The following is a 15,411-nucleotide window of genomic DNA, read 5'->3' as shown; positions in this document are numbered from 1 at the left end:
AAATGCTTCAGAGATAACAACTATGGGATTGATTGATCCATAAACTATTCAGGAAAAATATAAACATTAATTGAAACAGACCAGTGACCCTCGAACCTGCTGCCCAGAACAGAAGTCTCCAAGCTGCATAGGATGGTTGTACCTTCTGCTCTCAAACATTGACAGAAATGGAGAGAAACAGCAGCACCTACTAATCTAGTCAGATGATAAACATTGATTAAGTGTCTAGACAACTGGTCTAAACAACATTTACATTCAGCTTAACGGGTGGAGATGAGAGAAGATGGGCTGTCACTGTGGACCTCAAGATACCCAGGCCTCCCTGGAGTTCAGTGTTCAGATGGCCTTGAAAAGAGAATTCATCCAGGCAGTAGGCATTGCCTGATGTCAGTATCATTTATACTGAGATATTTTATCTTGCGTAAGCCCAAGAAATCTGATTATTGGTGCTAGGAGAGAGGATAACAGCAAACTTAGGTATCCTTTTATTAGAGACCCAGTGTTACATTTTGGTAGGCACAGAGGGAGAACCTCAGAATGTGAGTATAACTCTGACATGTGACCAGGCAAGGTGGCTCATGCCTGTAATCCCAGCATTTAGGGAGGCCAATGTGGGAGGATCACTTGAGCCTGGGAGTTCAAGACCAGCCTGGGCAACATGGCGAAACCCTACCTCTACAAAAATAGAAAAATTAGCCCGGTGTGGCAGCATGCGCCTGTAATCCCAGCTCCTTGGGAGGCTGAGGTGGGAGGATCACTTGAGCCCAGGAGCTGGAGGCTGCAGTGAACCGTGATCATGCCACTGCACTTCAGCCTGGGTGATAGAGTCAGAATCTGTCACAAAAAATAAAAATAAAAATAACAAAATAACAAACTCTGACACGCAAGTATCAAAGCAAGAGTGTTTTTGTTAACCCATGGAAGTAGCCTTTTTCATTACTAAAGCTCCACCTCTTCTCTTTCCCCTACCACTATCAGACCAATGAGGTCACAACATGATTTTCAGAGGTCTGGTGATAGGATCAAAGCGGCACATGTAATTTCTTGATCCATACCCACTTCCTCTTTGTAAATGCTGGCATGTTAATGAAGTCACTTTCTTCCGATTCTGTAAGGTTTTAAGCTTATTTCATAGAGAATGTAATAAAGAGCATGGTATTCCTTTATCTTTTGGCACGGTAAATTCTCCTATTTTAAGCTGTTTTCAAAAATATTTTGAAAACCGGTAAACATGTGCCTTAAACCTACAAATAGCATATTTTGCTGAGGTACATTAACTGCCAGAGAAAAGAGCCTAAGGACATTTAGAGCTGAGTAAATGGAAAAAATTAAAATGCACAAAGCTAAAAATAGAAAGTGACTTAGTCTATCTTGCCAGTATTGATACTAAATTGCAGTGTGGAAAGACAGCTTATTTGAATATATATCCGTACACCAAGAATTGAAGGTATTTTGGGGGGTGGGGGGAGGGTACACTTCGGTATTGTCAGCATGCTGCATAAAAGCCCTTATTTGCAGACACCGGTTGTTACTCCTCTTGTACACATGCGCTATATGTGTACAGACATGTACAAGCACATATACATAAATATAGATATACTGGTGTATCCTCTTAGTTGTTCACATATCATATTCTAAAATTGGTGATTGTAAAAATTAACCAGGTATGGTGGCAGGCGCCTGTAATCCCGGTTACTCTGGAGGCTGAGGAAGGAGAATCACTTGAACCAGGGAGGTAGAGGTTGCAGTGAGCTGAGATCGTGCCACTGCACTCCAGCCTGGGCAACAGAGTGAGACTTCATCTCAAAAAAAAAAAAAAATTGGTGTTTGTAGGGTGTTGTAGAAGCAACTAGAGGAGGAAAGAGATACCAAAATATTAACAGCCAACATTAATAGAGCATTATTATATGCCAGGCTCTTTATAGGGTATTTAAACAGGATATATTATTTGAATTCCACAATGACCTTAAAAGGGTTGGTATCATGGCAATTTGATTTTAGAGGGGAAGAACAGGAGGCCCAGAGAGGTTAAGTAACTAGATCATTTGCACACAGCTGGTTAAACCCAGGTTCTCTGCCTCTGGAGCCTGCTTCCCTGACCACGACACGGGCTGTCTCTGTGTATGCACGGCCACGTTTGCTCCATGCCCTCCTGTGGCCATTCAAGGCGGCCAGCATTCCTCAGACGCTGTTCTCAGGACTGAGGGAGGACAGTGAACAGTAAGGGAGCTGGAGGCTTCTGGGAAGGCCTGTTCCTCCTCCTTCTCCCTCACCACTCTGGGCCCGTTAGGTAACCTCCTCACTTATACATTAGGTTTCCTAGAATGAAGTCTCCCTCCAGATGTTTCTAGAAGAAACTGTATTTTCTACTCTCCTTAAGACTTACTTGTAGCAGCATGAGTGTCCTGTAAGGGAGAAGCTTAGACTCTGCCCCTGCTGCCCTGGGGTCCACTCAGACCTCCTGCTCACACTGGAAAACCACCGTGTGTACACCAGGACCAAGAGGAATACAGAAGAGCAAGTGGTTCATCCCCTTTGAATCCTAGTTGTTTCAACTGTAAAAATGAGGAAGATGAACTTACCTCTCGGGGCACAGGGGCACCTCCAGCCAACATCTGTAACTTTCTACTTTGACTTCTGGTTGTTGTCCGGGAGCAGGTTGGAGTGACCCTGCTCTTAGCTCCACCACCCAGACGTGTTACCACTTTCTCCTGGGGTGCAGTTTTCTCCTTAGTAAGTGAGGATAAGAAGAGAACCAACCTTCTTGAACACAGATTATTATTCACAGTACCTTAATGAGTTCTTTTACTATATTTACTCTTATTTATTAATTTATTTATTGAGACAGACTCTCACTCTGCTGTCCAGGCTGAAGTGCAGTGGCACAATCTCGGCTCACTGCAACCTCCACCTCCCAGGTTCAAGCAATTCTCCTGCCCCAGCCTCCTGAGTAGCTGGGATATAGGCGCCCACCACCACACCTGGATAATTTGTGTAATTTTAGTAGAGATGGGGTTTTGCCATGTTGTCCAGGCTGGTCTCAAGCTCCTGACCTCAAGTGATCCACCCACCTCGGCCTCCCAAAGTGCTAGGATTACAGGCATGAGCCACCACGCCCAGCCTTATATTTACTCTTCACAGCACATTCATGTTAGCAGGTGAGGGACGTAAGGTTTAAAGGAGAAGAGAAACTGGTCCAGATCTTGGTGGGACTCCAAAGCCCACCTTTTCTCTACCATGAAACCCCCTCACTAGATGACAGCTGAGCCCCCTTTCAGTCCTGCATTGGAATGAATTTATCACACTGAACTTGGTAGTGCATATGGAATCATGCAAAGAAGAGCATCCCTTGAAACTTGAAAAGGGTAGTTTTAAAATAAATACAAAGAAATATTAATTTACATTTGACATAAGCTTAGGAAGCTTCTAATTTAAAATACAGCACATGCCAGCCAGGTGAGGTGGCTCACACCTGTAATCCCAACACTTTGGGAGGTCAGGGAGGGAGGATCACATGAGGCTAGGAGTTCAAGACCAGCCTGGGCAACATAGTGAGACCCTGACTAATAAAAAAAAATTAGCCAGGTGTGGTGGTACGTGGCTGTTGTCCGAGCTACTCAGGAGGCTGAGGTTGCAGTGAGCTGAGACCGTGTCATTATACACCAGACTAGGCAACAGAGCGAGACCCTGCGGTAAAAAAAAAAAAGAAAGAAAGAAAGAAAGAAAAAACACCAATCAAAAGCCACAGTAGAAAGTTACAGATGTTGGCTGGAAGTGCCCCTACACCCCCAGAGGTAAGTTCATCTTCCTCGTTTTTACAGTTCAAACAACTACGATTAAAGAGGATGAACGACTTGCTCTAAGTGACAGTCCCAGCATCAGAGCCGAGTCTCTCTGTCTTTAAGCCATTCCCTGCACCACTCACTGCCTCTGGGCTTTGCAGGAAGCAGGTGCTACATTGTCATTTCCATTGCCTGGTTTATTTTTTTCACTTGTTGGAAAATCTGTATCAATATAATTGGTTACCAATATAATTACTGTGCTTATTTTTACTTTTCATAGCTGTCCCAGTTAAATCAGAGTTGGCAGTTGAAATTTTGGAGAAAGGCCAGGTCCGGTTTTGGATGCAGGCTGAGAAGCTATCTGCCAATGCCAAAGTCAACTACATATTTAACGAGAAGGAAATTTTTGAAGGCCCGGTAAGTTTTACACTGTTTAGACTTTGTAATGTATCATTGTAGAATACACTGAGGAAGCCTTATGTGGATGTGGATATGTTGTTATAAAAACCGCTGGGTGGTGGAGTGGGAGAGTTGAAATCCTTCTCACAAGTGAAAACTGTGAAAGGAAAATACAGATTGACTATATCATATTATGCAAACTGGGATGATTTGAGAATGAAAGGACAGCAGTCATAAACCAAAATGGTCTCAGGCAAACCAAGATGTGTGATCACCTATAAGAACAGAGTGGGTCTCCTGGGAGGCAGAGGAGCCCACACCCTTGCCTGAGTTCACATCATACTCACACTGGAAACCCCAGCACAGACCTGATTCATTATATGAAGAATAGGCCTCTTGTCCCAATGGCTCTGAAAAATGCAATAAAAATACCTTTCATTGCTTTTCTGGTGAAAAACATAATACATCCTAGCCAGGCAGGGTGGCACGCACCTGTAATCCCAGCTACTTAGGAGGTTGAGGCACGAAAATTGCTTGAAGCCAGGAGGTGGAGGTTGCAGTGAAGCCAGGAGGTGGAGGTTGCAGTGAGCCAAGATTGAGCCACTATGCTCCAGCCGGGGTGACAGAGCGAGACTCTGTCTCAAAAACAAAACAAAACAAAAAACCACAATACATCCTTATTGTAAAAAGCATTGAAGACTCAGAAAAGACTAATCACACATTCTTACGGCTTTTCTTTTCTTTTGGTGTTGGGGGAGGTTTTCCAGCAAAAACCGAAAGCCTGCTAGACAAATTCTAAAAGAGCTGTAACATTTCTTATGGATCTTTGATGTACATATTGGTATATACATTCTTGGACTTTTTTCTATGCTTCTCTGTGTGTATGTCTGTTTGTATCATATTCACATAGGTAATTTTACATATATATATATATATATATATATATATACATACTCTTTCCTTTCCTTTTTTTTTTTAAACAGAGTTTCGCTCTTGTTACCCAGGCTGGAGTGCAATGGCGTGATCTTGGTTCACCACAACCTCTGCCTCCCTGGTTCAAGCAATTCTCCTGCCTCAGCCTCCCAAGTAGCTGGAATTATAGGCATGTGCCACCATGCCCGGTGAATCTTGTATTTTTTAGTAGAGATGGGGTTTCTCCATGTTGGTCAGGCTGGGCTCGAACTCCTGACCTCAGGTGATCCTCCCACCTCAGCCTCCCAAAGTGCTAGGATTACAGGCATGAGCCACCGTGCCTGGCTTCTTTGCTTTCCTTTTAACATAAGCATAGTATTATAGATAGAGTTACAACATCTATGCTTTATTTGTCCTCCCCACTGACATCAGTCAAGTCAAGATCAGGCCAGTGCCCAGTAGTACTGAAGAACTGGGGTTCACGGGCTCTGACCATCACCTGTGCTATCATGGGTGTAAATGGGAAACTGAAAGGGCAGAAGAGGTGTGGTTTGTGGCCATTATTAGCAACCCTTTCTCTTTTCACTGAGATGTATTTTTAAAACATTTGAGGACTTGTTAGTGAGAGGGAAACGAGTACCATGAATATTAGGAGAGCATACAGTATAGTCCTTTCCAATGCATAGAGTGACTTGGGGTGGGGCCAGAACAAGTCACTCCTGACTCCTATGTCCACTGCGACCTGTCTCCTCTCCACTTTCAAAATGTTACCTCACCACCTGGCCAGGGGAGAGGAAGGAAAAGTGTTGTTGGCCCCACTCATCACCCCATAGCCATTGAGTGAACATTCATGCATACATGCATATAGACATACTCCCCTTCACGTGTTCAAGCGGGCACACGTGTTGCCTGTTCTCTTAAATCACATTTCTTAGGACAGTCTGAAGTAGTTTCTCATTCAAGTGATATATTGCAGGGGAGCAGGAGAGGATAAGGGAGATGCTAAGCAAAAATGTGGTGTCAGTTGGAGACTGACTTCCTGCAGAGTACGCTTGGGAGCGTGAGTTGCATCAGAGTTCAGCCCAGACCTGAGCCTTCATTCTGTGATATCTTATAGCAAAAGTTAACCAATTCAAATCTATTAAGAAATTTGTGCTTGCATGCCCAAGGACTAAAATTTGTCTTTACATTCTGGGAAAAAAAGGTTGTCTAAAATATGATATAGTAAGTATAGTCTAATAGGGCTATTTCCATTCAGTAAAAGCAAATAGGGCCATGCGTGTGGCTTACACCAGTAATCCCAGCATTTTGGGAGGCCGAGGCAGGGGAATTGCTTGAGGCTCAGAGTTTGAGACCAGCTTGGGCAACATAGCAAAACCTCATCTCTACAAAAAATTTTTAACAATTAGTGAGGCATGCTGGTGCGTGCCTGTAGTCCTAGCCTCAAGAGCCTGAGGCAGGAGGATGGCTTGAGTCCAGGAGATCGAGGCTGCAGTGAGCTATGATTGCACCACTGCCCTCCAGCCTAAGCAACAGAGACCCTGTCTCTAAAAAGAGAAAAAAAAAAAAAAGTAAATAGAGAAGCATTTTTATTCATGTATTAGTTCAGCAGATGTTTGTTAATTGCCTATTATATTCCATGCATGTGCAAGATACCAATGAAATAGCAATGAATGAGCAAGATACCTGCCTCTGCTGCCCATGATTTTACATTATTCTACTAATTAAAAATAATGCAGGCCAGGAGCAGTGGCTTATTCCTGTAATCCCAGCACTTTGGAAGGCCGCAGTGGGCACATCACTTGAGTTTAGGACTTCAAGACCAGCCAGGCCATCATAATAAAACTGCATCTGTACTAAGTGTATAAAAATTAGCCGGGTATGGTGGTATATGCCTGTACTCCCAGCTACTCAGGAGGCTGAGGCAGCAGAATCACTTGAACCTAGGAGGCGAAGGTCGCAGTGAGCCAAGATTACACCACTGCACTCCAGCCTGGGTGACAGAGCCAGAATCTGTCTCAACATACATACCTACAGACACCTAGAAGGTAATGTGAGAGTCTCAAGACAATTTTTGACATTTTGTGACATGAGGTAACAAAACTTTATTTAGATTTAAGAAATGAGGCTGGGCGCGGTGGCTCATGCCTATAATCCCAGCACTTTGGGAGGCTGAGGTGGGTGGATCACGAGGTCAAGAGATCGAGACTGTCCTGGCCAACATAGTGAAATCCCATCTCTACTAAAAAATACAAAAATTATCTTAGCATGGTGGCACACGCCTGTAATCTCAGCTACTCGGGAGGCTGAGGCGGAGAATTGCTTCAACCCAGGAGGCAGAGATTACAGTGAGCCGAGATGACGTCACTGTACTTCAGCCTGGTGACAGAGTGAGACTCCATCTAAAAAAAAGAAACTAAATCTCAGACTTTTTGGTAACCTATTCTGGCCTAAGTCAAAAACTCCACATAACATTTCCCTTTTCCTGGGTATAAGAATATGAAGAACTTACTCTATTCTGAAGAAATTTTATTTAAATTGTTATTCTAATTTTTAATTTTTATTTCTTATTTTTAGACATGGTCTCCTTCTGTTTCCCAGGCGGGAGTGCAGTGGGACAATCATGACTCCTGTAGCCTTGACCTCCTGGGTTCAAGAGATCCTCCCACCTCAGCCTCCTGAGTAGCTGGGATTTTAGGCACACACCACCATGCCCAGATGATTTTTGTATTTTATAGAGGCAAGATCTTGCTTGGTTGCCTAGGCCGGTCTCAAACTTTTGGCTTCAAGCAATCCTCCCATCTTGGCCTCCCAAAGTACTGGGATTATAGGCATGAACCACTGTGCCTAGCATAAAATTATTATTCTTTGGGGTTTATTTTTATTTCATCAAGCTTATTGTCACCAAAGTAAAATATCTGCCTCACTGATTTCTCTGTCATTTTCTTTTCACACTGAAGAAATATAAAATGCATATTGACCGAAACACTGGCATCATTGAAATGTTCATGGAACAGCTACAGGATGAGGATGAGGGAACGTACTCTTTCCAGCTTCAAGATGGAAAAGCAACTAACCATTCTACTGTTGTTCTCATTGGAGATGGTAAGAATTCCGTGGAACATTAACCAGCAGGCTTCGATACTCCCTTCAATCCAAATACTCCATGGCACAAAAGTTGTCATGTGAAAGGTAGTAGGAATCGTTGCTTAATTGAATTCTAATGTTCAAAATACAATTTTCAGCTGAGCACAGTGGATCATCCCTGTAATCCCAGCACTTTGGGAGGTCAAGGTGGGCAGATCACCTGAGGTCAAGAGTTCAAGACCAGCCTGGCCAACATGGTGAAACTCTGTCTCTACTAAAAATACAAAAATTAGCCGGGTGTGGTGGCATGCACCTGTAGTTCCAGCTACTTGGGAGGCTGAGGCATGAAAATCACTTGAATCAGGAGGTGGAGGTTGCAGTGAGCCGAGATCAAACCACAGTTAATATTTTGTATGGTATTTTATTTCATACAAATGAAAGTTAATTTAAAAGAACACCAAATTTATCCCTAGCCCACAGGCAAGACTGCATTTAAATATTTTCGTATATAAATAAATGTTTATTGCTGAAATTCTCCAGTGAGGGAGATTGCAATACAACAAAGACTGTATGTGTCTCAGAAACAAACCATGATACTGTTTTACCATGTGTACTTACTGTAAATTACTAAAATTGAGAAGAAAAATATGCAGAAGAAGTGCATGCTGAATCTACTAATGATACATTGTAACTAGATTGTAGTAAGTCAGCTGTTCACTTACTACCACGCAGATTTAAAGCGTAGCAGTTAGGAAGGCAATGGAAAGGCTGGCCAGATCTCTGTATTTGCAACATCTAATAATATTTCACTGTTTCCTAGCTTTATGACCTTGGACAATTTATTGAACCCTCCTAAACCTATTTCTTCATCTATAAAGATCAAAAAGGAGCAGGGTTGTCACAACGTATGAATGTTACAATAATGAATATAAATCACTTAGCGCAGTGGCTGACATGTGCAATTATAACACCCAACTCAATTTCACACTTCCTTATTTTTCAATTTGTAGTTTTCAAAAAGCTCCAGAAAGAAGCTGAATTCCAGCGGCAAGAATGGCTCAGGAAACAAGGTAAAAACAGGCAGTGGATAAAGAGAAAATTTTTAATTTTTTGTACAAAATGTTCCAAGGTTATTTCCATAACAAATTAAAATAAATATTATTGATTATGTTAATGACCCCTAGTAAATTAAAATAATTGAAAACATCTATAGTCTAATATGTAGACATTAAAATATTTAAAAGCTAAATCCAGAATTTTAAAAATTTGTCTTCAGACCTAAATCACCTTAGGACTTAAGTGTGAGCTTTGATTTTGCACTTGTGTTTAATAGAGTAATTACTAATGTCGTTAAAATTTTATAGGTCCTCACTTTGCTGAGTATTTGAGCTGGGAAGTGACTGGTGAATGTAATGTACTATTGAAATGCAAGGTAAGAGGTAGATAAATCTTTAATATTTGATTCAAGGGAAATAGAATGTGGAGAAGAGGAAGATCAATTTTTCATCTCCTCCATCTGAGCCAAAATGATAAGCGGGACACATATTTACTGTTGAATGTTACCGTAACCATTTGTTGATAAGAAAGATTTAAAATAGAATGGCATAAAGTATGAGAAGGCAAGGTGATCATTCCTATTCACTACTCATGACCTACTTGGTAAGACCCTAGACCTTTATATAATTAGTAATCTCTAAAGACTCTCACATTGTTTTTGTTTTAAGCCAAATCTATATTCTAAATCATAGATCTATTCCAGAATCACTCCAGTGGCAGTTTCGTGGACCTTGCTATGTAAATTGTGAGGGTGGCTCAACAATACCCCTGGGTGTTGCCCAGCTGTGCCACTAACTCCAAGCCACTGTGCTGTCTTGAGGGAGAAATGTGGAAAAGAGCTGGCAGCTCATAACCAATTGTCTTATTAGGACTTTGGAAAGATTCGGGGGAAAAATTCTATATAGCATTCTAAACTAGTTTGTACCTTAGCATGCGGTATGTAGCTGAGTGAGTCATCAGAAATGTTTTGGGTAAGGAACTGGTGGGTGAGATTGGAGCATGAAGGTCCTGCTGGCCGACGGTGACAAGTGGAAGCATAGGTATGGCATTGGGTCTGGATTTCACAATTGTCATGAGGTAAGCCAGAAACCAAGTGCCCCAGTGTCTACTAGATCTGATAAACACAAAGAAACAGCAGTCTATCAGAAATACATATAAGGAAAATAATTCTAGGTTTTAGCCTCACAGGAGATGGCAATGCTGCTTGAAAAACTCTTTCTCTGGCAGCAGCTGAAACCCTCACCTTCTATCTCATCCCAGCTGCCCTCTGTCTTGCTGTCCCCCACTCACTTCCTCATCTATAGCCCCTCACTATAAGCCAGCCCTTTTCAAAAGCCCACACATCCCTCCCCTTCTGTGATTGCTGTAGCCCTCTGCAGGGGAGCTCTGGTGTCCTGTGATCACTGTTCTCAGGAGAATCAGCCCTGTACCCAGATTCTGAGCAACCAAGGACAGCCTGGAAATAGGTTGTGAATATTCACACATTTCGTGCTTATGCTGTTGTTCCAATGCCTGGAATGACCTTCTTTTTTTTTTTTTTTTTAGATGCAGTTTTTCGCTCTTGTTACCCAGGCTGGAATGCAATGGCGCGATCTCGGCTCACCGCAACCTCCGCCTCCCGGGTTCAGGCAATTCTCCTGCCTCAGCCTCCTGAGTAGCTGGGATTACAGGCACGCGCCACCATGCCCAGCTAATTTTTTGTAGTTTTAGTGGAGACGGGGTTTCACCACGTTGACCAGGATGGTCTCGATCTCTTGACCTCGTGATCCACCCGCCTCGGCCTCCCAAAGTGCTGGGATTACAGGCGTGAGCCACCGCGCCCGGCCTTGGAATGACCTTCTTTCAGCTTCTCTGACAAAATCCTTTCCCAGGCCCAGCTCAGTCATCTCTAGAAGGCTCCCCTTTCCTCTTTGTTCCATTATTGTAGCAATTTCTATAAATTTAGCCACTCACATATCGCATGACAGTTCATGAGTATGCACAGCTAATCACTCAGACTCACGAGAGTATCATGGGCCTTGCTTGGCACTAGTCTATTCAATAAAACGTAGGAGGGGGCCAAGTGTGGTGGCTGACGCCTATAATCCTTGCACTTTGGGAGGCCAAGGCAGGTGGATCACTTGGGGTCAGGAGTTCAAGACCAGCCTGTCCAATATGGTAAAACACTATCTCTTCTAAATATACAAAATTTAGCCAGGCATGGTGCCAGGCACCTGTGGTCCCAGCAACTTGGGAGGCTGAGGTGGGAGAATTGCTTGAACCTGGGAGGCAGAGGTTACAGTGAGCCGAGATCACACCACTGCACTGCAGCCTAGGTGATGGAGTGAGACTCTGTCTCAAATAAACAAACAAACTGAATGTAGGAGGAACTCTAGCTTGCACACTGGGACTTCCTCTCCCGCAGAAGTCCACATGTGGAGCTATGATCTTTGCCACCCTGGACAACAGAAAGCTCAGATGCAAAGAGACAAGGTCCACTTTGGGCAGGTGCAGGAAGGCACCATGGCTTTAAAAAAAAAACAAAAGCAAAAAGCCTTCATGCCGGAGGAACTAGTATCTCTTGTAACAATTTCCTAAGCAGAGCTTCCAGAGACACACAAGGGATGTGTCCAAATTACAAGAGCAATGTACTCAGCAAAGCTCAAAGCTGTGGAGTACATTTCTAGTCCTCTGGGTCCAGATAAAGCTTTCCAGTCGGGGTTGTTTTTATGTAAGCAAGGTCAGCTGGTAACACACTTTCTATAGTTCAGGAACCAGTTTGCAGGGTCATAAAGAATGATTATGTATAGTAGTTTCACTACAGTTACCAGGGCAGTTCCTATGTTTATTTATTGGCTGAAATTGTTTTACATTTTAAAACTTGCATATACTCGTGTATAATAAGACAACATTTTCTTTGTTGGTTTTATAGTTGTATTTTCTCTTTGGGGAATGATATGTACGTTTCACCCATTATTCAGTGGGGTCTTTGAGATGGTGTTCTTGATTTGTAGGAAGTCTTTACTTTTTCATACAATTTGAATTATACGAGAAATACATTAGCATATTCTCCCTTGTAAAAAAATTCAAGCATTGTAGATAAAGTTCAAGACCCCTTTAACCATATGCAGTTGTTCAGTCCATTTGAAATAGATGATATGATGAGTGGATTAGTGTATCTAAGTGAGTCTCCTCAAAATTGTGAATTAATTTATTAATCCATGCCTCCCCTCCACATGTATTTGCAATGCATCATTTATCTTTTATTAAATTTTTAGATATAGATTGGGGCTTACTTTAATAAAGCCATTTGTTTTTGTAACACAGCCTGTATTTTAATCTGATGGGATTTGTCTTCCTTTGGTTTTGAGATTTCTGTTTTCATTTAATTATGTGTGTAAGTATAAATGTATCTGTTCTCCCTTTTCTTTCCTACCACATGATTTTAAAGTCAATTTTCACTGCTGGAAATAGAGATGCAATTGATTCAGGTTTATTCATTGGTGTCCACTTGATTCTAAACTCTTTTCTCAATTAAAAGAGCTTTCAATTGATTCCTTTAAAAATGTGTGTCTTCTCACTCCACATTCAGTGCTTTTTCTTCTGTATCTTGCTGCATTAAGAACTGTTTAGCTTCACAAGAGTACATTTCCTTATTTTAAGAAAAGTAATTATGGTTTTTCTCCCAGGTGGCCAATATTAAAAAGGAGACTCATATTGTGTGGTACAAAGATGAGAGGGAGATATCAGTGGATGAAAAACATGACTTTAAGGATGGTATATGTACCCTGCTTATAACAGAGGTAGGTGATTATAAATGTAAAATGTATTATATTAGCTCTCTACCCTCTATCTTACCCCAAAGCAGCGACTAGATTCTGTATTCCTTTCATGACCAGGGGATTTATATTAGCTTACTTCCAACTGTTGTAGGAACACAAAAGCTTCTCTAGCCTTGTGATGTGTGTGGATTTGTTACATAGCAAACGAGTATCAGCTGAATGCCACAACTCTTGCTTTCCTGAGTTATTTTTATCCATATATGGGCAGTTAAGTGGATCTTTCTTTCTTTGTACTTAAGCCTCCTGGTAACTTGTTCTCTAAAAGTACAGAGACATCAGACATGGTATTCATTTAAGGAGAGATTTTTATCTACTTTCTGTCTAAAAGAGCACAGCATTTAAATATATTACTATAAAACTAGTGACCACTTGTTTTAATACATGAAAGCAGAGTAAAAGGTAAGGACTTTAAGCCTCCTGTCAGTTACAGCCTTAGAATGTAAAAAGTCAGGACTGCTAGCTTACTGGTCAAATCATTATGGAGAGGCACATTTCTACATCTGTGAACAGTTCACCACTCACACAGTTAGATGCTTGCTCAAAGTGTGCTTTGATGGCAGTTCTGTAAATCAAGGGCCTTTAAAAATGCAGATACCAGGTCAGGTGCAGTGGCTCACACCTGTAATCCCAGTGCTTTGGGAGGCCAACGCTTGAGGCCAGGAGATCAAGGATACAGTGAGCTATAATCACTCATCTGCACTCCAGCCTGGGCAACAGAGTAAGACCCTTGTCTCTTTAAAAAAAAAAAAAAAGGAAAAAGCAGTAGAAAAAAATGCAGATACCATGCCCTGAGGCTACAAAAGGTATAATGTGGTATATCTATTCCCCCTTAGTTTTCCAAGAAAGATGCTGGGATTTATGAAGTTATTCTGAAAGATGACCGAGGAAAAGATAAGAGCAGACTGAAGCTTGTGGATGAAGGTCAGTCTACCAGCTGCTGGGGTCTGTCTTGTGTGTTTCTGCATACAGCTTACCAGACTGATGATTGAGGCCGAGCTGACAATTGAAGTCATGCTGATTTTTTTGTCCACAGATTTTGGCTTAATTGAAATTCCAACAGGGTGAACTGTTTTACTCAAAACTACTTCACTTCTAGTCATCTTCAAAATCAGAAGTGTATTTTTGATCCTCAGAGAATTTATAGTGCAGAGTCTGCAAGGGGTCTGTTTTCAATTTAAATCGTTATTTTTGTTTGAACTCTGTAAAAAATGTTCCAGGCTCAAAAACTTCTGTGAGAAGCATGATGAAAAATAGTCCACTCTAAAGGTAGCAAGCAAGATTTATATATGAAATTTAAAGCCTTGCAGTTTTTAGCAGAGCAAGAAAGCAACTTCCACTTTTCAGAGTCTACTAAGGACAAATATATCATGATGATGAAAATCTACATGGGACCCCCAAACTTACCATTCTGTTCCTGAACAAGATTTTTTAAATAATATTGCTAACAAACAGCAGAAGTCTGACTAATGTCACCTTCCCACTTTAGGTAGAGGTGGGGCTAAATGTGTTTATTGGCAAAAAGCATTATAAGGCTGACAAAGGCCAGGAGATCTACATGGTTAATTCATTATGAATCAATGACACGGATAAGAAAATGTCCTCTAAAGTAAACTAAGCCTTCCTGGGAATTAAGGAGAAAGCAAATCTCAAAGCCAAGGACCTTCCTAGAAATCTCTTGTGGCCCTTTCTCTAGAATGTAAATATGGCAATAATTACAAAGAACTCAAGGGAAAAAATATCAAAACAAGCAGGGATCTTTTAAAACTTGATGAAATTGAATTATTTCTTCAGAGAACACTCCTTATCAATGGGTCAACACATTCCCTTGTTTCCATTTCCTTTCACCCAGAGAGGGAAGTTCTGAGAGCTAAGAATTTGAGATTTAACCTTACACTGAGAATTTTTCTGCTAAAGCTTTGGCTATGAATCTCTCTCCACAGCCTTTAAGGAACTGATGACAGAAGTATGCAAAAAAATAGGTAAGTTAAACATTTCCCACCACAACAATGCTTTATAATCCTCTTGCCAGGAGGGGTGTACAGATGCATGAAATATGCTATTTTCTTCTTTCAGCTTTGTCTGCTACAGACCTGAAAATCCAGAGCACAGCTGAAGGCATCCGGCTGTATTCATTTGTAACTTACTATGTGGAAGATTTGAAAGTTAACTGGTCCCACAAGTAAGTAAATGGGAACTTACTTGCTGTGTAGAAATTCTTTCCCCACCAGGCACTGTGGCACATGCCTGTAATCCCACCATTTTGGGAAGCCAAGGCAGGTGGATCATTTGAGGTCAGGAGTTTGAGACAGGCCTGGCCAACATGGTGAAACCCTGTGTCTACTAAAAATGCAAAA

At 41.7% G+C, this 15,411-nt stretch overlaps 1 protein-coding gene and 1 non-coding gene across 2 annotated transcripts in view; one reads left to right on the top strand and one right to left on the bottom strand.

The window, feature by feature from the left end:
• Positions 1-15,411, top strand: part of MYOM1 (myomesin 1) — a 168,465-nt gene that overhangs the window by 136,511 nt on the left and 16,543 nt on the right. The window contains exons 26-33 of the mRNA XM_017526074.2: positions 4,063-4,199; positions 8,054-8,198; positions 9,191-9,250; positions 9,545-9,612; positions 12,905-13,018; positions 13,891-13,978; positions 14,998-15,036; positions 15,131-15,236. Of these exons, the coding sequence (XP_017381563.1) occupies positions 4,063-4,199; positions 8,054-8,198; positions 9,191-9,250; positions 9,545-9,612; positions 12,905-13,018; positions 13,891-13,978; positions 14,998-15,036; positions 15,131-15,236 (757 nt within the window). The remainder of the gene's footprint in view (positions 1-4,062; positions 4,200-8,053; positions 8,199-9,190; positions 9,251-9,544; positions 9,613-12,904; positions 13,019-13,890; positions 13,979-14,997; positions 15,037-15,130; positions 15,237-15,411) is intronic.
• On the bottom strand, positions 4,936-4,996 carry LOC119470817. The gene has a single exon (XR_005199788.1). It is a non-coding gene; the product is annotated as a U7 small nuclear RNA (small nuclear RNA).

Source organism: Cebus imitator, unplaced genomic scaffold (assembly GCF_001604975.1).
Source record: "Cebus imitator isolate Cc_AM_T3 unplaced genomic scaffold, Cebus_imitator-1.0 Scaffold41, whole genome shotgun sequence".
In the NCBI taxonomy this organism is placed as follows: Eukaryota; Metazoa; Chordata; class Mammalia; order Primates; family Cebidae; genus Cebus; species Cebus imitator.
This window is presented reverse-complemented; position numbering and strand designations above follow the sequence as displayed.